Here is a 26,023-nt window from a genome sequence, read left to right as displayed (position 1 = left end):
GCAGTGCCATGAGCCACATGTATCCTGTTTTCTGGTGATGCAGGATTAACATTACGACGTTTTTTAAACCTGCTTCTTCTTTGTCAGCTCTAGTTTTCAGAATACCCATCACTTTATGGATGCCCATAGATTTATAATGTGTGGACTTTTTGGATCATTTTTAATTTGGAACCTGATCTTGAATTGTTTGACAATAGTGCATAACCTTGCTTTTCAAATTAATATTTGGTGATATCAACATAGCTGCTCTTTACATATTAAAAACATAACAGTTAACCAGGAACAGTACCAGCATTATTTCATGTTTCTGCAAATATTTGGTCACTTTTACTCAATCAGTTTGGTAAGAAGCAAGGAAGTTTCACTTAAACAGACATATTCCAATCAGTATGACATCTTGGGTCAAGATCTAATTTCGTGTTTTTTGTAACTGACTGTAGAAAGTTGCTTGTGATCATGCTTTGCTGGAAATTATCTTTGTAAAATTGAGAAATGTGGTACAGTAACCTAAGGTGTAAATTAGTGTTTACAGCCAGTGAAAGAAAAGTAATCCAGGAATAAGTTTACATATTGAATTAGAAACTTAAGATTGGATGATGAACTATTCAAACTCTTTTTTGTACTTAAATGAGAAATCAATCAAACTGTCTTTTAAATGCAGAAGCTCAATGGTAATTCTTCCATTAATTAGTGAATAAGTATGTTTGGGGTTTGAGTCCCAACGAAGTGGTTCTTTGAAATAATAGAAAATATATAATGACTTTGTTGACATGTCAAGTGGTGAGAAATGTGCACGAGGTAACGACCACCAGAGCCCATCTATTTTCAGATTTTTGGTTCTAATGGGTTTCCAAAATTTTATATTAATGTCTTCAAATGTTCCTTTGCTTTTGGTAAGCTTGCACAAAATATGATCAGGACATCCAGACAGTTTTTTAAAATTCTAAATCTTAGTGTGAAAATGTAGAAATTAGAGCTGATAGATAATTTCAAGTAGTTCAGGGAACCATTTACAACAAAACAGAAACAGTTCTCTGGACGTTGACAATCTGAAAAAAAGGTAGAAAAATGACACATACTCAGCAAGTCGGGCAAGCAATTTGGAGAGAAAAGCAGAGTTAATGTTTCAGCTATGCAACCTTTCATTACAACTTTTGATCAAAGGTCTCAGAGATCCAACACCTTCTGCAGAGATCTGTTTTGTTTTTATCTTTAGTTTTCTGTTAAATCAGTGTAAGCAGTTTGCAAGGATTTGCAATTAACTGTTTGCTTTCCATGGTTTGTAGTAGCTTTTTATTTTATTTTATTTTCATCTATTCTTGAACAGTGGCAGTGCTGATTCTCTACATGGAAAATTTGAGTGGTTCAAAGTGAAGCAGACAATTGAGCAGAAGCAAGGAGATTGATGTGAAATTCCTAATTCTATTTTTGTTTTCAGCTATGATGTTCAACCATAAAAATCTCAGTTCAGAATACACGTTGTGTTTTTTTACAAAGTATACATTTTTCGTCGGTTATTTCAGTCACCTTGTTCAGACATGTTATGTCACAGCTGTGGTGAAGGTGTTGCTCAGTCCTGGAGCTTTTGGCCCAGAGGTAGGGTAATGGCTACTGCGCCACAGGGGTGTTAAGCATAGTCTGGGATTCTGGGTGGCGAGTCGAGTGACATGACCACTCTGCCTTGGTGGGATTTGACCCCACATCTCCCAAATATTAGCCTAGAGTTCTGGATTACCTATCTGGTGACCTGGAAGGGGCACCTGTATTTTACTTTCTATTGATTCCGTGAAAGTCTTTTAGCTGTTAGTTTTAAATGGATGATGCTGAGCTAATAGACCGAATATTAGCATTGAGAGCCTGGCCATTGTCTTTCTGAAAGGCTCCCAAAATATCAGTACTGTCAACATTCAAAATATTGTTTCTCTAAATACTTTTTAGAAAATATATCAGCAAATATTTTTATGCTTCATTCATGTTTGCAAAATGCAATCCATAACTTTGTTATTATGGGAGGCAATGGCCTAGTGGTATTATTGTTGGACTACTAATCTAGAGACCTAGGTTCTGGGGACCTGGGTTCAAATCCTACCATGGCAGAACTTAAATTCAATAACAAACTGGAAGTAAGAGTCTGCTGATGACGTTGAATCCATTGCTGATTGTTAGAAAAGCCGGTCTGGTTCACTTATGTCATTCAGTGAAGGAAACTGCCATCCTTACTTTGTATGGCCTACATGTGATTCCAGACTCTCAGCAATGTGATTGACCAGAGAGCAGTTGACAGTCAGTTAGGGATGGCCAATAAATGCTGGCCTAGCCAGCAAGGTGTATGTCCCGTGAATTAATATATTTTAAAAAAACTTCTGACCTTGAATTTACCTATGTAATACTATGTTAACATATATCTAATTTCTCCGCAGCTGAAAATGAACTGATAGTGCCCTGTTTATGAATACAGTGTCATTAGAAATTACATTGCATATGAAGAATTCCAATATACTGGTAGCATTTCAGTGGACTTCATTTTGAACAGTTTCTTGCCGTTATGTTTCATATGATTTCTTCAGTTACTTTGAACAAACATCAGCTTAAATTGTAAGATGGGAGCAGTTTCAGTGCTGCTAGTTAACCTCCAGGAGCTGCTCCTGCTCTTCATGTTTTTGCATGGTGCTTCCAGATGTGACTTGAATTCAATGATTTCATGTGATGAGATGTACAAAACTAAATTGTGTTCTGATGTTTCACTTACCAGCTATGCCATCATGGTTGATTCTATTTTAAGATTATGTAAACTTGAGCTTTCTGGAATGCTTGTTGAGATTTTGTTTCTCATATGTAGTTCACTGTCCTTGATGAAAACCAACCTAAATGTCCACATTTATTTTGAGTTTGACTGAAGTGGTTCTTTTGGTGCTTAACATTTTACCAGAATTGAAAAAGCCTATTAATTTGATTATTGCAAACTTGCAACTGATTTGAAAATTAACAGGCTTTACGACTGAAAAGTATTTTGCTTGATCTTTGGTGATTTGTTGTTATGTATAGTGTGACCATTGCTTTGAGAGAACCACATGTGAAAGGCATCCGAACTTAGTTGAATGAAATTGAATTGCTGATCTTGCAAGTACACCCAGTTAGGATATTGAGAGCTTGGATTTCGTGGCTTTGCTTTTGTTTGTATGTAAATAAGCTCCAGTTGATTACAAGCTTGAATAACTTCAGGAAATTGCTTCTGTCCTCTGCAGAATCTTGGGTATTTGATAAAACTGCTATTCTTCCTATTCTTCACTTGTGACACTGTTTTCACAACTGGAATCCAAGCGTTTCAAGTTTGTGTTGTAGTTTTTTGATCAGTGCATGTTACTGTATTAACCTCTATCACTTGCTTAAAGTAGGACAATGACGGTACTGGAAGACTGCATTTCAAGATATTGAACGTAAATGTTGAGTTTACACAATAAATGTAACACATTGTCTACAAGTGAGCCTGATTTGTAGGCAAATCATAATTTGATTCAGAATGTGTGCAGGGACTGGGGATTGGCAGCAAATTTGAGCTTGCAAATTCAAGAATCATCAAATTCTAAGTTGCGCATCATTCTTTCTCTAGTATGTCAGTCTGAGAGAAACTGAACACATGGTTAAAATTTTTCAAGTGCATTATTTTTGATTTTCTATTGTGGAGGATAGACACCGTTATAGTCAGCCATACAGCACAGAAACTGACCCTTCAGTCCAAACTAAGATAGTCCCACTTGCCTGCATTTGGCCCAATATCCTTCCAGATATGCTGACTGAAATGTCTTTTTTTAAATGTTGTAACTTCCAGCATCCACAACTTCCTAGTTCATTCCACACATGAACCACTGAGAAAAATGCCTCTCATGTCTTTTCAAAATCTTTCTCCCCTCAGCTCAGAAATATGCTCCCTAGCCTCAAACCCCCTTCTTGGGGAAGAGACCCTTTGATTCACTTTATCTGTACCCCTTACAATTTTATAAACCTGTATAAGGTCACCCTTCAACCTCCATTGGGGAGGGAAATTCCCAATCTATCCAGGATCTCTTTGTAGTTCAAACCCTCCATTCCTAGTAACATCCTGGAAAATCTTTTCTGAACTCTGTTCAGCTACCTGAACAGAATGTTGTTCTTTGCTACAATAAGATGACAGGAATGCACACAGTACTCCTGAAGAGGCCTCGTTAACAGCCTGTATGAGCTCAACATGATTTCCGGATTCCTATACTCAAAGGTCTCAGCAATGAAGGCAAGCATGCGAAATGCCACCTTAGCCACCCTGTCTGCATGTGATGTACCTATACAAGGGCCAAACATACGAGCAAATCAGTGGGACACCTGTGGGATCGCCTATCTCCGGACTCATAGCAGAAGCAGTGACGCAAAGAGTGGAAAGGACTGCTCTTCCTCAAATCCAACCTAAACTGTGGATTCAGTACCTAGATGACACCTTTTTGTTTTCATTTAATGGACCAAATTAGAAGACACACACAAACTCAACCAACACCCTCACCAGAATAAAATTCACCAGAGGAGGGAAGAACAAACAGCTCCCATTCCTGGACGTCATGGTCGAGCACAAGACAAATGGGGAGCTGCAAATGAAAGTACGTCATAAAGCCCCACACACAGGCCAGGTATTGAACTTCAACAGTAACCATCCCAGCACACACACCCAAAGCTGTGTGTGAATGCTATTTAAAAGGGCAACAACAACACTGCGGCAACGTGGAACTATGCCAAGAGGAGGAGGAATACCTTTTCCAAGTGTTCAAGGATAATGGATGTTCAAAGAACTGGGTCAGGAGATGCCTACAGGAAGAGCATCAGAAAGATTTTACGCACTCTGACACACTCATCACACTACCCTACATCAGGAACATGTCAGAACTCACCACAAGACTCCTACGACTGCTGAGCATCAGAGTGGCACACAAACCCACGTCAACCCTACGACAAGTGCTCTCCCAAACTAAAGACCACTCCCCACCATGGACAGGACCAGATGGATGAACACAGCAAATCCCCTGCAGAGACTGCGAGAAACACTACATTGGACAAACAGGAAGGAAACTAACAACTAGACTACATGAACACCAACTGGCTACAAAAAGTCATGACCAATACTCACTCATCTCAATCCACGTGGACAAGAAGAACCACGACTTTGACTGGGACAACATGAAAATCCTGGTACAGGTCAGGCAGAGACAAGCAAGAATTCTTGGAAGCACTCCATGAAGCAGGCTATTAATAAACACATTGAACTTGACCCCATATACATACCACTATGGCGGAAACCTGGAAGTGAGGCAACCCATCTCAACGGACCCCAGAGTTTAAAAACCTGGCAGGAAAACACACCGATGCTTCATCAGAGGCTGCACTGAGAATGTTACCCAGCAAGGTAACGAAACGTCTGCAGGACAACACAGCTCAGCGAGTGAGCCAACCAACCTCAACACCCACAACCCGAGCTACAGATCTATTCCAAAACCTTGGGTGTACCTTTTCGAAAGAACTATGTACCTGAACCCCAAGGTGTCTGTTCTACAAACTACCAAGATCCTACTTTTAATTGGCAACGTTCTGCCTTTGCTTGTTTCACCAAAATGCGGTATCTCTTTCTTCCAAATGAAATTCCACCTGCCACTCCACAATGCGTTGACCCAATTGATTAAGATCTGTTTGTTATCTCAGATAACCTTCTTCACTACCCTCAATGCCATCAGTTTTGGTGTCGCCCACAAACTTAACAACCATGCCTCCTGTATTCTCATCTAAAGCATTTCTATAAATGACAGACAAAAGTGGACCCAGCACTGATAACAGTGGAACACTGCTGGTGACAGGCTTCCAGTCAAGAATCCACCATCACCCTCTATCTCGGGCTAATTCAGTCAGTTGGCAAGCCCACCCTGAATCCTAAATGATGTACTTTACTAGTTAGTCCACCATGTGGACCCTTGTCAAAAGCTTTAAAGTCCAAGAAAACACTGTCTACCTCTCTACCTTTATCAGTCGTCTTTGGTTACTTCCTCAAAAAACTCAGCAAGTATGTAAGACACTGTTTTTCCTTGCACAAAACCACTCTAACTATCCCTAATCATTTGTGGCCTTTCCAAATACAGATAAATCCCATCTTTTAGAATCACCTCCAACAACGTACCCAGTGACTAAGTTAGACTCGCAGGTCTGTAGTTCCTAGGCTTCCCCTTACAGCCTTTATTTAAACAAAGGCTCAACATTAGCCACTTTGCAGTCATCTGACACCTCAACCACAGTTAAATGATGCCCATATTTCTGCAAGAGGCACTACAATTTCCTCCCTAATTTCTCAATGTCCAGAGATGCTTTAGATCGAGTTCTGGAGATGTATCCATCCTTTATATTTCATAAAACCTCCAGCTCTTCTGTAATGTGAACTGTTTTCAAAACATCAGTATTTATTGCCTTGTGTTCTCCAGCTTCTATTTCTTTGTCCACTGTAAAATCTGTTGGAGGATATTCATTTTAATATATCTCCTGTCTCCGGAAGCTCATCATGAAGACAACTTCTTCCATCTTGAATGGGCCCATCGCTCTGCTCGCGTTTGTGCTCTCTGCTGTCTCACTGTTAATGTTACTGTAGAATCTCTTTGGATTATCTTTAACCTTATCTGCCAAAGCTGTCTCACCTTTGCTCTCCTGATCTCCCTCTTGAGAATGCCCCTACGCTTTTGCTACTGTTGAGATTTATTTAAACCCAGTTGTCTAAATCTGAGATTCTTTTTGATTCTTGACTAAAACCTCTATTTATATTCATCCATTGTTCGCTAATCTTACCTTACCCTTCACTTAAACAGGAACTTAATGATTCTGAACTCGCGTTATCACATTTTTTGAAAGCATCTGGTTTTGCATCTTAAGTTTTCTGTTCATCTATAGTATGTATGGTGGACAGATTGTGGTCTGTTTTTTGTAAGGGTTTCAAGAGATGAAACAGTCCTGGATAATTGGGGTTTAAATACAAATGAGACGTAATCTAATTGAATGATGAAACAAGTATGAGGGTCTGAATGACTGCAGTTCCTAGGTTTTGTAGCAGAGCATTCAGCTGTGAATGGATAGTTGAATTCACTTTTTTCGTGTGAGAAGAAACAATAACTTATTCCAAGTGGACAATCTGTAATTGTAGCAGATCTGAATGTCACTAATATTAAAATCAGTTGTGGATACGCTTAGCATTAGCTGAATATGTACAGTGTATTAAGTACTTCCAGGAAAATATCAAAGCTTGAAATTAACACCCATCTGTTAACTAGTGAAGATACTATATGCTTAAACAGGCAGAGAACATGACTAGAGATAACAAAGTGTAGAGATGGATGAACACAGCAGGCCAAGCAGCTGCTTGAGCACAAAAGCTGACATTTCGGGCCTAGACCCTTCATCAGAAAACGTCAGCTTTTGTGCTCCTAAGATGCTGCTTGGCCTGCTGTGTTATTCTAGCTCTACACTTTGTTATCTCGGATTCTCCAGCATCTTCCCATTATCTCTCGGGAACCTGACCAATTTGATAGGTTGGTAAATGCATTCCATTGTGGCTCATGCTTTATCCATGACACACTCATCATCATGAAGCTTGTGCATGGTTTTGTAAACCACAGTTGTTTGTAAAATACATTTTAATCTCTCCTTCTGTATGTAACCCATTGCAGCTCTGCAGTTCTCCAAGATAAGTCTCCTTCTCCCAGTTCTGGCCTATTGCACGTCCCTAATTTCTGTTGCTGCACAGTTTAATAGCTAGACTTTCCACTTCCTTGGGCATAAATTCTTCATTTCCTTATTCATCTGCTTCTGTCTTTAAGATGCTCTGAAGTCTTTACTCCTGATCTTCCTTCGTGACCTTGTCATTCTTTTATTACCATTTTATTCTCCGTTGGGGATAGTTGGACTGAAGGGTCTGTTTCCATGCTGTATGACTCTCTGACTCTAAGTTTTCCACTGAAGCAGGTAATTGATGGACCAGACATAGTAGGAACTGCTGATGCTGGAGGATCTGACAAAACAAGGTATAGAGCTGGATGAACGTAGCTGGCCAAGCAGCTTTCTGAAGAAGGGTCGTGACTCAAAACGTCAGCTTTCCTGCTGCTTGGACTGCTGTGTTCATCCAGCTCTACACCTTGTTATCTATAATTGATAGACCAGCTTGCTTTCTTAGTCCACACGGGATTGTTGTATTTTGTGCACCCTGTTTCGATTTGGTGCCTTCACTGAATCTTGCCGGTTGATACTCCCTGCATTTACTGTGACCACTTCCTTTTTGTGTCCTAAGTTGAACGTGAGAACATGACCTGTGGTATTCTATGAAAGCCCTCTTGTCCCTCAACCTCTTAAGGGATAGTAACTGGATAAGTTTTCTTCAATATAATCTTTCTTGCGGAAGTTGCAGTATTAGCAGGATTTATTTTTGGGGAATGCAACTAAGCTATGACCTTTCCCTTTCTGTTTTGTGTTCAGTTTCGAAGATGTGGAAATATTCATCTCAGAAACATGGGCATCAAGATAGTCTTTGATTCAATTTGCATGATTATTGCTGCTTTGAGGTGGCTAAGTAGATTTCTAGTAATGATATTATGGGGCACGTTGTGTTTTGTTTGTACAATTAGTGAAAAATTTGGTTAAAATTCCCACTCAAGATAGCAAGTGCATGATTTATTCTGGTAGCTTTTAATGAATCATAGAACAGTAAAGCTGTTTTCAGATATTAAATAATTGTAAAAGACTGTAGGTGTGGGTCTTATAGAACCTACTCGGTCACAACCCAGTATTTGGCAATCCATGATGTGTTTGTTTTGTCTTTTATATCTTTTGATAGACATAATTGGATGGTATTTGAAAGTTCAGAGCATATCTTCGCAAATGTGTTGTGAACATGTGTCAATTTTTGTTTAACAAATATGGATTCAGTGATTGGAGGTGTTCTTGGTGAACCATTTGCAGAAACTAGTTTGGCTTGAATAGATGAATTTAAAATGTACATTGCAGCACCATTCACTTTTGGTAACACATTTACTGTTACTATATTTTTAAAAAATAGTTCTCTGTCCAAAGGTGTTGGTTTGCTACGGTGTATAGCTTCAATGGGATACATCATATTAATGATTCTTCCTGTTTGAACATAGACGAAGACGATGAATGACAAGAAGTGCACAATAATTAATGATATTGCCTTCATCTGTTACTTTCAAATGTGTATCTGAGAGCAATAGTAATAATTAAAAATCATATAAAACCACTAGGAACATGTCTGCTAGCTGAAGTGGAGTAGTACAAACTCAAGCTTTCAGGAGAACTGTTGGTAACTATGGCTGCAACTAAATTGGCATAACACGCAAAAATTTAGTGATCTTGACTGCTTAAGTATCATGCGAAAAGAGCAAATTTAGTAACAAATCTTCCTGTGAACTTGTAGAATTTCACTTCTCTAATTCCTTACAGTTTATCTGATAGTAAACTTTATACAATTTGATAAAGCTGTTTTCACTTTTTCGTTGCCTTATTAAGAAATAAATCCCCAACTCCTCTTATTACAAAGTACTGTCTGCAGAGACGCTCAATGTTTTTGTTAGCTGTGGCCATGCTTCTAGGGGACCAAGTGAGCTGACTATCAAGGGTAAAATGTCACTAAGATTGAAGCTGTGGCTCCTTTTGCTTAAAAAAAACTCTCATCAGAGGGGATTTTGTTAGATTTTATGTTACAACAGTCTGATATTTAACAGTACTTAGGTGGCATGAATGCCTGAACAAGCAGCGTGTACTGTCTTGAACATTTCATTTGTTTTGGGATACCTTTGAAAGCAAGAGTTCTTGCAGATTTTGTGGAGTATTTAGTCTTTGTGCCAGGAATATGATGATTCAAATTTGCATGTTGATTTGGATCATGCTTGTGTAATGTGGAAAGTACATGAGACACCAGCAAGCCCTGTTTAAGTGAGCGCAGCTGTTGTGCAAATGTGAAGATGAGTGTAAATGGAACAGATTCTACTGCAGTTACAACAAGCTGTCTAAAATGGAAACTGCAATGTAAAGCGGTAGTAATTATCTTTGTGATGCAAGTATTTCTAAAAGGTGAATTTATTGCTTGTTAGTATGCCAAACTTAGTTGTACAGATCACTTTTTTAAAGTAGTTAACATTTAGTACCCGAGCTTATGAAAATTTCCTTTTCTTTACTAGTAAGTGTTACAATATTAGCAGGCTATAAAAACCCATAAATAACAACAGATCAAGTCTGCCATTGGGAGGAGAATACAACTGGGAATGCATTTGAGGTAATGTTGTCCTGCACAAGTGTGATAACTTCTTAATTAACACAATTATGTTCAGTCTGATTTTCTGTGACTTGAAATTTGTGTTCAATAAATTACCCTTCTCATACTTTATTAGAATATGTACCTCCTGAGTGCGTAACTAATTGGATTGTGTAAAGTATAACTTTGTGCAGTTTGTGTCTGTTACGTTGATCTGTAGTTCCTATGTCCTCGCAAATGGATTCAAATGTTAGTATTTTTGTGCCTTAAAACTAAAAAAAATTAAATGCTTTTGTTAGATAATGCTTTAAGGAGTTTGTTCAAAAAGCTGGTTGAAAATGTCAAGTGTATCAAATATGACAATGTCCTAAAATAGAAAATCAAGATAAAGCTAACTGTGTATGAGCAAAGATATGAACAAGATCGGTTAGAGTGACCGAGTAATAAGAATTGTACCAGATATTCAGATGGAATTATGGAGAAAAATTACTCAACTTATCAAGCCCTTGAAACTTACCTTTGTGCTGCTGTTTGTTATCTGTAAGTTGTATTAATTTCCAAAATTTGGCCTTGCAACATCCACGAGTCAACTTTCTATCAGTCATGTTGTCTGGATTAAACTCTCTTATTTTGCAGCCCTCTATAATTCACAAGATCCTAATAGTCATGGCATCTTTCCACCCCTCATTTGTTTTTTATATCATAACTTGAGGCGTGCATATCCTTTATCACTTCCTTTCAATTTGAAAGGATTTCTTTGCCATCCTGAGGTTATTTATTCCTCCTGGCTTGACTTTTGATACTGAAGCAAGGTTAGTTCTGTGCCACATTACATCAGTACCTTAATTACCCATTTCCTCTTCCTCATTTCAGTCAGTCAGCAATTCAGTTCAACCAGTTAATGCTTTAAACTTGCGGTTTTTTTTATTGTCCATTATTGCATTCCTCTGTAGGAATTCCATAGTGCCTGTAACATACTTTTTAGTATTTAGATCCATAAAGCCAGTGTGGACAAGTCATCCATCATGTGGGAAGTTTGTCCTATTTAAGATAGACAATTTTTTTCTCCAGTCCTTTCTGTGAACCAAAAAGAAAGTTGCTGGAAAAGCTCAGCAGGTCTGGCAGCATGTGTGGAGGAGAAAACAGTTAACGTTTTGGGTCCGGTGACCCCTCCTCAGAACTGGTGACTGGGAAAATGTCAGTTTATATGCAGAAAATAGGGAGATGTGTGGGGTAGGGAGTAAATGATAGGATAGAGTCCAAAGAGAGAGAGACAGTTGGACAAAGGAGTTGCTAACAGTCAGGCTGGGAGGGTAAATATTTGTTTATAGGGACTGTTAAATACTAACAATGGGGGGTGTGTAGTGGCAGGCTATGTGGTAACAGGGCCTGGTGTGTGAGGTAGAGGGCTAGGACATGGGAGAGTTTAGGCCCTAAAATTATTGATCTCTATGTTGAGTCCGGACGGTTGCAGGGTTCCCAAGTGTAAAATGAGGTGCTGTTCTTCCAGCTTGCATTTGTATTTGCTGGTATACTGCAGCAAGCCAGAGACAGATGTTGGCTAGGGAAAGGGGGTAGTGTGCTGAAGTGGCAGGTAACAGGTAGCTCAGGGACTATTTTGCAAGCAGAACATTGATGTTCTGCAAAGTGGTCACCCAGTCTATGCTGTGTTTCCCCAACGTAGAGACCACATTGTGAGCAGTGAATGCAGCAGACTAGATTCTGGGAAGTGCAGGTGAAGTGTTGCTTCACCTGGAAGGTATGTTTTGGCCCTTTGAATAGTGGGGAGGAAGGAGGTAAATAGGCAGGTGTTGCACCATCAGTTGTTGGGGGTGAAGGAAGAGTGGACCATGGTGTCCTGGAGAGAATGGTCCCTGTGGAAGCTGGACAAAGGAGGGGAGGACAATATATGCCTTGTGGAGGTGGCAGAAATGGCGTCAGGTGAACTTCCGGATGTTGATACTTGTGGGTTGGTAGGTAACTACAAGGGGAGCCCTGTCATTGGGGGAGGGAAGAAAAGGGATGATGGTGGAAGTGCATAGATGGGTCAGATCAAGTATCTTAATTGATGAACTTGTGCTTGGAATCGCAAACCAGTGCCTAAGTTTGCAACTGATACAAAGGGGAAAGTGATAAAATTGTTTGGATATACTTGGAATATGAAATTCAGCCCAGAAAAGTGCAATTTTTCTATGACCCCAAAAAAAATCCAAGAAAGCAGTGATCTGTAACTAGGAGGAAAATTACATTGAAAATGAGAGAAACCTAGAAATGGGAGTTCTAATTATCAACAGGTAGAAGCTACCTGGACAGTATTGTGTCAAATAGCCATGGGTAAGCTAAATCAGCTGTATGAAAGGTCAGCAGTGAAGATAAATGATGAAGTTCTGTCATTTCATACATCATTGTTACTATATTAGAAAAAACTGAAAGTAATTTGGGCCATCACGATACAGAATGAATGTTAGGTCAATTTAAAGACGCAGAAGATACCAATCAGCATGGTGAATAGACGGAACAATGATGAGCAGTTCCATAAATCGGCCAAGGCTTCGCTGGAAGAGGGATTGTTGAGAGCAGTGTTCCCTCTGAATTTTGTGTAGCTGGTTTTAATTGCTGTCCAGTTGATTTAAGGCTAGAGCAAGTGTGTTTACCTCTAAAGGAAGTATTGATTGTGCCTGATTGAGCTCTGCAGTTTAGCAACAGAGTGGCAATAGGTAATATTCTTCAGGGTTCTAAAAGTGGGGTGGAAAATGACGTAGACCATGATCAACTGATTATCTTTTTCAGTGGAACCAGAGGATGGGGGCTGCGCTTCAAAGCTAATTAACCATGTTTCACAAAGGACATTGAGCAAGTCTGTCTGTTCGACAAGTGCTTATATCAAGCTTGGGGTGAGGTATGCAGGCACCGTCCGTTTGGAGTATTGTTTGTACAGTATTGGTCTCCTTAAGTAAAAAACGTAACTTGGTAGTATTTGAAACCATGGACACTTTGGCAAATCTGATTATCGGAATGGTATAAGTAAAAGCCATTGAAATGTTTGACAACCATAATCTTATTAAATGGTGCAGCAGATTCCACAGTCAGAAGGGGCCTACCCTTGTTCCTTAGAACTTGAATTGTATAGGTTATCTTTTGAAAAGGATTAGGCAAGCTTAGCTTAATCTGCTGAGTAAGAGATGAATTAATTGTTGGATCTTGACAGGATGGATGTGGGACTGGTATTTCTTCTTGGGAAATCTAGCACCAGGGAGTTGCCGTTTTATGATGGAGATGACCACTTTGTCAGTGTCGGAAGTCATTTGCTGCTTCAAAAATCAGTGGAACTAGAGTTCTGATTATGTGAATATTAAGGGAGACATAGATTCTTAATAAGCAAGAATGTGAAATGATATCATTGGAATAATTTGATCAGCCATGAGCAGGGTCAATGGGCTGAGTGTCCTGCTCTTGCTGTTAACTTAATTATTTGAGCCATCAATTCGAGATGAGAGGATAGTGTTTGTTGAGTAACAAATTGATTTGTTTTAAAACGGAATTTGTTGGGATACAAAAGAGAAGCAATCGGAAACATTACATGTGCCAAATGAGGTGATGACTTTGGACTTGTGGTTCTCAAAACGTTTTACAACTGGGGATTTTCTTGTGTAATGCCCAGGTCTGCTATTCATGAATTTTAAAAATTATGTAACTTCATCATTGTTGTAGTGCAGTTGACAATGTAGTTGAAGACAAATTGGGCAGACGTAGCACATGGTTGGAAAAAAAGACTGTTCTAAATGAATGAAATACCTTATGAAGCCGCCTCTTCAAATGTTGATAAGATTCACCACTACTCCCACAAATCTTGTAAGCTAACTGTTGAGCACTTGCTAAGCTGCTGCATTGTGCTTTGAGAATTTTGGTAGCTTTGTGACCTACTGAGGTGTTGAAATGTATAAATGTAATAAGCCATTGATTGTAGTTGACCATGAAATATGCATAATAGAAGTTGGCAGGAACATAGATCATAAGCTCTTCAAGTTTCTCATTTGGTGATTGGATTTTTTCAAAGATAATGGGAACTGCAAATGCTGGAGAATCCAAGATCATAAAATGTGAGGCTGGATGAACACAGCAGGCCAAGCAGCATCTCAGGAGCACAAAAGCTGACGTTTCGGGCCTAGACCCTTCATCAGAGAGGGGGATGGGGAGAGGGAACTGGAATAAATAGGGAGAGAGGGGGAGGCGGACCGAAGATGGAGAGAAAAGAAGATAGGTGGAGAGAGTATGGGAGGAGATGGGTCAGTCCAGGGTAGACGGACAGGTCAAGGAGGTGCGGCTTGGGGTGGGACGAAGGGATGAGTGAGAGGAAGAACAGGTTAGGGAGGCAGAGACAGGTTGGACTGGTTTTGGGATGCAGTGGGTGGAGGGGAAGAGCTGGGCTGGTTTAGGGATGCGGTGGGGGAAGGGGAGATTTTGAAACTGGTGAAGTCCACATTGATACCGTTAGGCTGCAGGGTTCCCAGGCGGAATATGAGTTGCTGTTCCTGCAACCTTCGGGTGGCATCGTTGTGGCACTGCAGGAGGCCCATGATGGACATGTCATTTAAAGAATGGGAGGGGGAGTGGAAATGGCTTGCGACTGGGAGGTGCAGTTGTTTGTTGCGAACTGAGCGGAGGTGTTCTGCAAAGCGGTCCCCAAGCCTCCGCTTGGTTTCCTCAATGTAGAGGAAGCCACACCGGGTACAGTGGATGCAGTATTCCACATTAAGCAGAGGTTCACCTGCACATCTGCCAATGTGGTATGTCATCTTGAGGCCTGGGATAGAGGTGAGCGTGGAGGTGAGGGGGCAAGTGTAGCATTTCCTGCGGTTGCAGGGGAAGGTGCCGGGTGTGGTGGGGTTGGAGGGCAGTGTGGAGCGAACAAGGGAGTCACGGAGAGAGTGGTCTCTCCGGAAAGTAGACAGGGGTGGGGATGGAAAAATGTCTTGGGTGGTGGGGTCGGATTGTAGATGGCGGAAGTGTCGGACGATGATGCGTTGTGTCTGGAGGTTGTTGGGGTGGTGTGTGAGAACGAGGGGGATCTCTTTGGGCGGTTGTGGCGGGGGCGGGGTGTGAGGGATGTGTTGCGGGAAATACGGGAGACGCGGTCAAGGGCGTTCTCGATCACTGTGGGGGGAAAGTTGCGGTCCTTGAAGAACTTGGACATCTGGGATTTGCCGGAGTGGAATGTCTTATCTTGGGAGCAGATGCGGCGGAGGCGGAGGAATTGGGAATAGGGGATGGAATTTTTGCAGGAGGGTGGGTGGGAGGTGGTGTATTCTAGGTAGCTGTGGGAGTCGGTGGGCTTGAAATGGACATCAGTTACAAGCTGGTTGCCTGAGACGTCCAGGAAGGTGAGGGATGTGCTGGAGATGGCCCAGGTGAACTGAAGGTTGGGGTGGATGGTGTTGGTGAAGTGGATGAACTGTTCAAGCTCCTTATTTATCTTATTTTATTTATCTTATTCTTTATCTTATTTATTTTATCAAAAGCCACATTCTCTGTCCATTCCGAGACTCTGCAGAAATGTACCAATTGAAGTCTGAAATGCATTTAATATATCTCTGATTTCAAAATGGCTAATTGATTTCATTTCTCTATTGTGTATGCCCTGTGGTAGAGTCCTGCTGACCAAATGCTGAAGTGTACCTAACAACTATTTGTCTTGTCTAGATGCCTTCTAAATGGAAATATTTTCACTTAGCAATTAATATTGATAATGCTAATTAAAAAAATAAAGCACTGGAAATAGGGTAGATATTGTGGCATCTATGGAGGAAGAAATGGTTAACATTTCATGTCATGTTAGACTTGTTAGAAGCGATATTTCACTCGGCTAATTTTGTCTGTCTCAACTCTCGTGCTGTAGGACCTGAGTGTTTTCTGCAAGTTTGGACCAAGTGTTCTTTTTCTTTTGTAGGTGCAAGTGCAGTGGCTCATTTTTGCTGGGCTCTTAAAATAAGTACTGTGTCTAAAAGGCTGTACGTGGGAAGGCTGGATAGGAATTTGTGTTGTAAATTTTGCTTTTCTCTATTTCAGGTGCCCACCCTATTGCCAGAGCACCTCATGTGGCCTGATGGCTGCTTTAATTTACAGCTTAGTCAGATACTTGCAATGAGCTGCTCCTGCAAGCAGCCCCCCTTTCTGCCCTTTGTGTGTGCTGCTATAGATTCATGAGTGAGCCCAGCAACAGAAAATGCAGGATACCACCCATCTGATTGAAGGAGCAGCCTGAGGCCTGGATCCATGACACGGAGTGTTTTGCCTGCCTGACAGTAGGCTTTTTGTTTTGTTTACATGTCTCTGGCATCTGCAGTATGTCCCAAAAGGAATGGAGCATGATTTTAGCCTGGTGAGGGGGCTTGTTAACTCGTTCACTCTCGTCCCAGGATTTGAAAGTAAGAATTCATAGGATATGTGCACTTTGGTGAATTGAATCCAAAATTGGCTTAACAGAATGTAAAGGATGATGGTTGAAGGCTGTTTCTGTGACGGAAAGCCCGTCTTCAGTGGCATACTGGAGAGTCCAGTGCTGGCTCCCCTTTTTTTTGTTGTGTGCACTAATGATTTAAATACCAATGTGGCCTAAGTGATCACTAGGTTTGTAGATTGCACAAAATATTGTGGAAAGTTTTGTGGAGGACAGGCTTAATCTATAGAATGAAGGAAGTGAGCTAGATTGGCAGGACATTGACAAATGGTGTTGAGTCCTGAGAAGTGAGGTAAAGTGTTTTGGCAGGACTAACAAGGAAAGGAAATGTATGATGAATACTAGCATCCTAGAAAGTACAGAGGGTCACAGACCTTGGCGTGCATATTTACAGATTCTTCGAGGCAACAGAACAGGTGAATAACGTGGTTAAGAAGGATTGCTTGCCCTTATTTGTTAAGGCATTGAATACAAGAACATGGCGATTATGTTGGAGCTGTGGAGCCATTGATTAGGCCATATCAGAAGTGTTGAATTTTTCATGTCACTGCAGTAGGAAAAGTGTGATTATTCTCAAGGTACAGTGGAGATTGCTGAGGAAGTTGCCTGGTCTGAAGCATTTCAGCAGTGAAGACAGACTAGACAAGCTAATGTTGTCCTTCGAGTAGAGAGGCTGAGAAGTGGACATGATTAGGAGGTGTAGATAGGAAGAAACTTTTTTTTTTTCCCCTCCTTAGAGGGATCAATAAGCAGGAGACATGGATTTCATGCAAGAGATAGGATATTTGGAATGGGTTTGAGAATAATGACTTCAACCCAGAAAATGCAGGGTGTCTTGAATTCACTGCCTGAAAGGATGGTAGAGGCAAGACCATCACAAGATATAAGTATTCAGACAGACACTTGGCCCATAGCCTTGTGTGCTATAGGATTACAAGTGCTAAAAAAAATAAGATTAGAGAAGCAATCTGCTTGATGACTAGGGTGGAAATGAAGGGCCTGTTTCCATGGTGTAAAATACTAAATCACTGTCATACAAATCACATACGATGTCTACACTGTGACAATGCTGAAATGGTTTGAGGACAGCAAGAGTTATGTTTGATATAAAAGTTGTCGTATAAGATTTTGGAAGTTAGGACTTTAATCAGATTTAATTGAAGGATTCAAGATGTTGAATGAAATATGTGGATTGAATGTCTTAGCTGGATAGGTAACTTGAAAGACTTTAGTGTGCTCTTCAACTGTTTGAGCTCAGGGGCAGGCTTTTAATTTGACTAAAGTTGTACATGTTGAAAACAAATGATCATGCTGAGCACGGAAAGTATGATAACTCAGAATGTCTGACGGGAAAGGAGCATAATTTATCATTGTGAACACACGCACACACAGCCGCTACTTGTGGCATACGTAGGCTAGTCCTAGCCTGGGACAGAGTTCTGCAGACCTAGGGATACTCCTTTTTTTCATTTTCCAATCAACACGTTCAGAAATATTATTGCAAACCTCTGGAACAGGTGAGACTTGAACCCAAGTCTCTTGGTCCAGGACTGAGGGCTCTACCATTGCACCACAACAGGCCTTAAAAGCCACTGCTGGGATTTGAGCTCAGGATGTTCTGTTTACTAAACACGTGCTTTAACCCACCTAGCCACAGCCACAGCTGCACCTGGGTGACAAGTTCCAGTTGGACAGGCCATTGCCTGTTAACAAGGGAACTTGAACTCCGTATGTTTCATAAGGAGATTAATTTGTGATTCCCCATTGACCTTGAAGGGAATATCACAGTAAGAGAAGGTGGTGAGTGTTTGCCCCCAACAGGCTGGTTTACCTTATGCAGCAGTGCTTAGGTTTTCTTAATATAAGAGCCCTGGACATGGATATCATGATAATGTAACTAATATTCACACACTGCATTCTTAAGGCACATAAGCATCTGGGTTAATTTTAAGCTATTGGTTCACAGTAGATGAGCATATTTTGAGTGATCTGAAATGAGCTGAAGTGTGAGATCTTTAGATGCTCTGTTCGCATTCTATGAGAAATGGATGTTATCATGAGCATGTCCTTGAGAATCATACTGGCTATGAGTCATGGCACAACAAAAGGTCGACAGATCTTGTGTTTGAACTTGATGACTAACCTAACCTGCACGTTTGTTTTTGATTTTTTTTTAATAGGATAGAAAAATACTTCTTCCCCACATAAGTTTAGGGATTATACATTTTTTGTTCTCAGGAGATTGAACAATAATGACTCGCAGGGAATACCAAAGGTCTGGATGTGTTGTAATTGATTATAGCAGAACAGTGGCACAGCACCTCTCCTGTCTTGTGATGTCTTTGCTTAACAGTGATAAGTACTTGTGACCAGATGGAGTATTGATCAGATCTTATTTGGGAGCTATTAGATTCTCACTTAGACATCTTTAAAAAGTTGTATTGACCTTCAAAGAATCCAGTTACAATTTACTGAAGTTTTAGCTAAAGTGAAGGATCTGAATTGATGTGATTTAGGAATAATATAACGGAATCATTTAAAAATAGTAAGCTGACAGCACAGCTCTTTTTGGTATGGAAATCCAGAGCTAACAAATGTACAATTGTTCAAGCAGGACTGAGTAGTAAAACCTGAGTACAGAAAACGTTTTGAATTTAACTCTAGGGTAGGATGTACCCCTGTAGATGGTGGAAGACGCATGATGTGCTGATGAATCTTAAAATTAAACATTTAATTTGTCTGTAAACATGTCTACAATGGCGGAGTCTTGGCACTGAGACCGAAGACTCTGTTTAAATCATGCTCCAGTGATGCTAGCGTATGATCACTGGGCTGATACTTCAGTGCACTTTTGAGACAGTGTTGTGTTTAAGTCAGGCTGTTGAGTCAAGTCTGTTATCCAGCTGAATGTAAAAGATACGTTGTTATTTACCTCTTACTAAATGGTAGATTAATTGGTCATTATTTTGTTTCTGGGATCTTGCTGTGTATATATTAGCTGTAGAACAGTAACATTTCAAGGGGTCATAATTGGCTGTAAAATGTTTTTGTATCCAGGGGCTGTGGGATTGTATAAATGTAATTTCCTTGAAGGAGTGTGAACCAGTGTCTCCAGTAATTCGGCCTTAATACGTGGTGCTTTTGTTGTTAAAAAAAAAGTAGCTGGGGAACAGACTTCATGTCTGATTTGGCCTACTGCTTTTCCTTTTGTCATTTATTGTTGATTGTATTCCTGCTTTCCATGAAAGTATAAGGTCGATTAGGATCTACTTGTCCAATCAGTTTATGATGTTATATATGCTACTTAGAGAGTCAAGAGTAATTATAGCATGAAAACAGGTCCTTGGCCCAAACTGTTCCATGGTGCCCACTCACCTAGTTCCAGTTGCCTGCATTTGGCCCATGTATCTATCCAGATATTTTTAAAATATTGCTATTGTGCCTACCTCAACTTCTTTCTGTGGCAGCTCAATCCATAAAAGCACAACTTAGAAGTTGCTGCTCAGGTCCTCTCACCTGAAACATATGCCCTCTAGTTTTCAATTCCCCATACTTGGGAAAAGGACAATATGCATTCATCCTTTCCATACCCCTCATGTTTATAGACCACTCAATAATGTTACCCCTCATTCTCCTCCGTTCCAAGGAATAAAGTCCTATCCTGGCCTACCTCTGCCTATAGTTCAGGCTTACTAGTCCTGGCAACATCCTCAAATCTTTTTTGCGTACTTTCCAGTTCAACTATAGCTTTCCTAAAGCAGGGTGACCAAAACTCTACACAATACTCAGTGTGACCTCACCAATGACTTATGCAACTGCAACTTAATGTCCCAACTCCTACACTCAATGCCTCGACTGATGAAGGCCAGCTGCTAAATGCCTCCTTCATTACCCTGTTTACCTGTGATGCTGCTTTCAATGAACTATGTACTTGTACTCCTAGGTCCATCAGTTCCACAACATTCCTCAGGGCCTTAACATTGATTGTATATGTCCTACTGTGATTTGACTTTCCAAAGTGCAGCACCTCACACTTATTGCATTTGCCAATTGTCACCCCGCTTCCCCATCTGATCAAGATCCCTCTAATTTCTAATAACCTTCCTTGCTGTTAACAATATCGCCTAATTTTGTCATCCACAAACTTACTCTTCACGCTTTGAACATGGACGTTCAGCTCATTTGCATAAATAACAAAGGCCCCAGCACTAACCCCTGTGGCACACCACTAGTCACAGGCCTCCTGTCTGAGAAACAACCTTGAACTGTCAGCCTCTGCTTCCTACTATTGAGTCAATTTTGAATGCAATTAGCTAGCTATCCTTGGACCCTGTGTGACTTAACCTTGATGCCAGCTGTGCAGGCCCTTGTCAAATGCCTAACTAAAGTACTTTTAGACAATTTCCACTGCCCTGCCCTCTTGTTTACTTCTTCAAAAAACTAAGATTTGTCAGACATGATTTCCCAGTCTCAAATCCATGCTGACTCTTCCCTAATCAGATCTTGACTATCCAACTGTTGGTTGATCACATCCCTCCAGTATTCTGTCCAATAACTTGCCTACTAGTGATGTCAGGCTCATTGGCCTGTAGTTCCTTGGTTTATCTTTGCTACCTATCTTAAACTATGGAACAACAGTAGTCACCCGCCTTTCTTGTAGAATTTCACCAGTGGATGAAGATGAAGCAAAGATCTCTGCAAGAGTCTCTGCAATTTCTTTTTCTGAGCTTCCCACACTGTCCGAGAATGGACTTGATCAGGCCCAGGGGATTTGTCCACCTTTTTAATGAGCTTCGAGGCTGCAAACACCACCTCTCTGTTCATATGTATGTGGTCCAAAACATTCCCAACTACACAATCTACAGCAAGAATGTGTACTTGGGAACAACTTGCAAGTGCATTTTGCAATCTTGGAAATAGAATGAATGCAGTCATGAGGTCATGATGCAGGAATGATGTGTGCCTAATTGACTTGACATAAGACTGCACGATTTTAAGTTCCTTTATCATATGTAGCTCATAGACCTTAATAGAATCAGTTAGGGAAATCTAATCAGGTATAACCTGGTTGCTCATACTGATATTCTCATTGATAAACATAGTCATTTCACATACTGTGGAAAACTAGTCGGCCATTCAGTTACCATTTATGTGAAAAGGCTTTTGTTGACTTCTGACCACATTCTAACTTTTAAGATTATATATCATTCTTGGCTTTTGCCGTCAGGTAATATTTCTCCATGTAATTGATTAAATGCTTAAATAATATTAAAACCGCATTAGGTCACTTCCTTTTATTCATCTATATTTGAGGGAACTTTTTATCTTGCCAATGCAACCTATCCCTTCAAATCAGCACTCAATGGCTCTGAACCATTCTGGTGATTTGTGCTGTACCTTCTTCTTCACTTTTTTCCCTAAGGTATCATGCCAAGACCCAAAAACAAGTACAGTTGGCAATAGTAAGGATGTAAACCTCTATCTGTAAATAAAGCAAAAGTCAGCCAGTGTTCTGCTTTTAAAAATTGATTAGAGCTGTTGGTGTGTCAACTGGAGTGTTAACATTTCCTATCATGTATTGCCTGTTTACCTGTCAATAATTGCTCCAGTGATGTTGTGGTGAGTTGCTTCCTTTGACTGCTGTGGTGCATGTGGTGATGGTGCTTCATTTTTAAATAGGAATGTCCCTAATTTTAAGCCAACAGAAGGAACAGTGATTTTTTTTTCAACTTACAAGAGAAGTAACTACAGGAATTTTAGATGTACGAGTTACGGTTTTCCCTAGTTCTCTCTGCAATGTAGGAAAGTGCCAGCAGATATAACTTAAATTTAGCACTGCTCTTAAAAGCAAGGAAGCAACAACAACATAAACTATGCACCACTTAGGCCTCAATTGTCAGGAATATCGTGAAATATATTAATAAGGGAGTCTTAAAAATAACTCTGAAAATTACAGGCAACATTTATTTTAAAGAAGGAATATAGTTTGACAAATATTGGAGCATAAAGGAAAAATGTTAGCTTGACGGGCGCAATGACAGTTATGGGAGATTTTAATGTACCTTTTGACTGGAAAAGTTAGGGCAATGGTAGCCAACACACACACACACAATGTTTTCATTTTAGTTTCTTTGAACTGTAGGTTCTGGAGCTGTTGATGGAGGAGGCTTTACTAGACCTAGTGTGCAATGAGAGGATTAATTAACGAGCTCTGTGAAACCATTCATAGGTAGCAATGACCACAAGATGATGCATTCAGTTTGAAGAATAGGACCAAGACTTGAGTGTATTTGTTAAAATTGCAATCAGGGCATGAAAGCAGAGTTGCTTCAAGAAAATTGGCAAATTAGGTACAAGGGTAAGATGGTCGTGATGTAGTGGCTGACGTTTAAGGGGATATTTTAGAATGAATATACAGTGATGAGTAAGAAAAATTCAAAGCGATGAAACAACTATATGCAGTTAACTGTGATGGCTAGCAAGAGTATCAGACTCTCAGAAAAAGCATATTACTGAACAAAGGCAGGTGGCAAGTCAAAGTATTTTTTTATGTCTACCTTGATAGCAAAAGCAAGAGGGAGTGCTTTTGAGGTGCTATGGATTGTTGGCCGCCATCAAAAGTGTACTTAAATACGGTGATTCATAATATCCAATTTTGAACTCTTAGATCGGTTCAGAATCTGCCCACTTTGGCATAATGGTGCATTCACGCACTTTGGAACGTGTCTTCAGTTTGGATTGATCTGTATCTTCTGGGCTGGGCAGGTGCTGTGGTTGCTCCTCTCAATGTTGTGGCAAGTAGATGCATCTATACCAGGGAGATTGAATGAGAATGAAGTTTTGTTTCCTGATTGGTATGTGGAAACTGATATTAGAAATTCTTACACAGGACTTGCCTGTAGTGGCCACTGATTAAATGAGTTTATGCAACTCAGGCTAACTAAAACACTGGTTTCTAGGATGACGTACCAGAAATTGCCTCAGAAAGCACATATCCCTGCAAGACTTTCAGGCCTTCGGACAAGAAAGGTACTGAATGTGGAGGAAAAACTAATTTTAAATGTAAGTTGTGTTCTGTTATAAGCCCTAGAAACGGCTGAAATGGTAATGAGGCAAGTGAAAATGCAATTGCTTTGATAATACTTGCTGTGTTTCTCTTATGCTCTTTTCTCGTGTGTTCATTTTTCTTCTGACATTCTCCACTTTGACTATCTCTGAATTTGATTCCTATTAGACAGTCTTCTGGCTGGCTGCCTTTTACAAAATTGGTAGCTTACCACTTTTTATTTGTCGCTCATTTGATCGATTACCAAACTTGTTGAAATCTGTTTGCTTTTGTCTATTTTTTTACTGGTGTCATGAAAAATTCTTTGACTTAAACATGCTCATGTAGTGAATCCTATCTTGCTCTCGTTCTTTCCCTGTCAGTCTAATGCACAGTGTAAATTATTCACTATGCATCTCTGCCCAGTCTTTTGCAATTTGACGGTTAAAATCATTTGCTCCCTACTTCTGGCCTCTGGGAGGAGCTTGTAAATGCTATCACTGTCCATGCTTTGATCTAACTCTCACTCCAATTTTCTACACTTGTCCTCTGAAGTCCCTTCTCTTGTCCTCTGTGGACCATTCTGAAATACTGTTTTATGGAATTAATTGAATTATATTCTATCACTCTCTTACTGCCAAATAGCTGTGTGTATCATATTAGAATTACTGAATCCTTTTTTGTCGAGCTAGACGGGTTGTGTTTTCTAATTTTACCTGTTTTCCTAATCAACTAGTTCACCTCTGGAGCAGTTGGGACTTGAACCTGGGTCTCTTGGTCCAGGGGTAGGGATGTTACCACTGTGCCACAAGACCACCAAAACAAAATTTGTTCTTATGAAGTGGATGATTTTCTTCAGCTTTTGAGAAGCAACTTGAAATTAGCAGATATGATATTGAATATGCTTATGTTTTTAGTTAAAACCAGATCTTAACATAGCACTTTAATATATTTCAGGGATGGAAGAATTTTTTTTGTGCTTAAATGTTGCTATACCCTAATCTTGATGGCCTGCAGAAAAACATTGTTTTACAGAGGTGTTGAAATTATCTGCACATTCCAACCAGTGCAATTGAGACAATTTCTACACATCTGCTTTTGATCTACTAGTTCAGAACTACCCAGCCCAACTGTCACCAGTACCGAAAAAAAACCTATAGCTGAAGTATACTTCACACTGTTTATGCACCCAAAATAAACTGCAACATCCTGACTGTTGCAACCTAAAGGTCATCACAAACTCGGCTAAATGCCTTCATAAAGAGAGGATATCTTTTGTGGTTTATTTACAACTTAGGCAACTGCATGGTTTTAAAATGGTTGATGTTTTGTTTATCTAGTATGTGCATATTCCGACTGATCTTTTCCTGATCTAATTTTACAGGTGAAATGAGTATTGTTTGCTGAATGTCACCGAGTCCCCATTTTGAATCTTGGATTTGGCTTCTGCAAAGGTGTTCTGTGTTGGCGTAGGGCCACTGCGTGGCAGTACTCGTACTAAATTAGGAGTTAGCAAGGAATTTGGATCTCCTGTGTAGGAGGCAGCAGCTGCTGTACATATCAGACTTGATTTCCCACAATCAAAATGGTGTTGTCACAGAGACAAAGAGATGAACTGTAAGTACTCCGTGAAAGATATTAGTGTGCTTAAGCAAATTGCTGATGAACTTTGCCTTTGTGTCTGTTACCTATTAGATGTGAATTATTTTAAAATTGCATTCCATTCTTCAGCTTCCTACATCAATTGCCTTAATTCTAAAATATGAAGTGCAGTGCAAGTGTTCTAGAACTTAAATCTTTTTGTTCAGAAAGCCTAGGAGTCATTCCAAGGTGCAATTGAAATTAGTCTAATAAATGATGAATTTGGTAGCTTTAAATGCACCAGGACACATGCATATGTTTGTAATAAATTATTTCTCATTAAATGTGAGGTTCGTTGAATAGTCTTCAAAATCGCACTTCCTTTTTTTCAGGGTAGAGTTACATTTGAGCTTTCTTGCACAAAAAGCTTTTAAATTTCATACTTGGATTCATAATTATACTGTTGATTTTGGGGTGGAGAAGGCGTAGTCGTAAGAATAGAGCCATTTTTAATTAGCTGGAGTAGATTATGGACCTTGATGGCGCTATGTCAGTTATTTATCCAATATGGTATGGTTGTAATTTACATGGATAAATATTTAAGATGTTATCTGCTCTATTGGAATAT

The 26,023-nt window shown here is 40.0% G+C and overlaps 1 protein-coding gene across 2 annotated transcripts in view; it reads left to right on the top strand.

Moving 5' to 3' along the window:
- The window catches only part of LOC125464429 (lissencephaly-1 homolog), an 87,340-nt gene that overhangs the window by 980 nt on the left and 60,337 nt on the right, over nucleotides 1–26,023 (top strand). The window contains exon 2 of one of the 2 annotated variants that reach the window (XM_059655299.1): nucleotides 25,199–25,431. The exons of the other annotated variant lie outside the window; for it this stretch is intronic. Within the exon in view, the coding sequence (XP_059511282.1) occupies nucleotides 25,400–25,431 (32 nt within the window). The 5' untranslated portion in view covers nucleotides 25,199–25,399. The remainder of the gene's footprint in view (nucleotides 1–25,198; nucleotides 25,432–26,023) is intronic. 2 annotated transcript variants of the gene reach the window in all.

The sequence above is a fragment of the Stegostoma tigrinum genome, chromosome 27 (assembly GCF_030684315.1).
Source record: "Stegostoma tigrinum isolate sSteTig4 chromosome 27, sSteTig4.hap1, whole genome shotgun sequence".
Lineage (NCBI taxonomy): Eukaryota > Metazoa > Chordata > Chondrichthyes > Orectolobiformes > Stegostomatidae > Stegostoma > Stegostoma tigrinum.
This window is presented reverse-complemented; position numbering and strand designations above follow the sequence as displayed.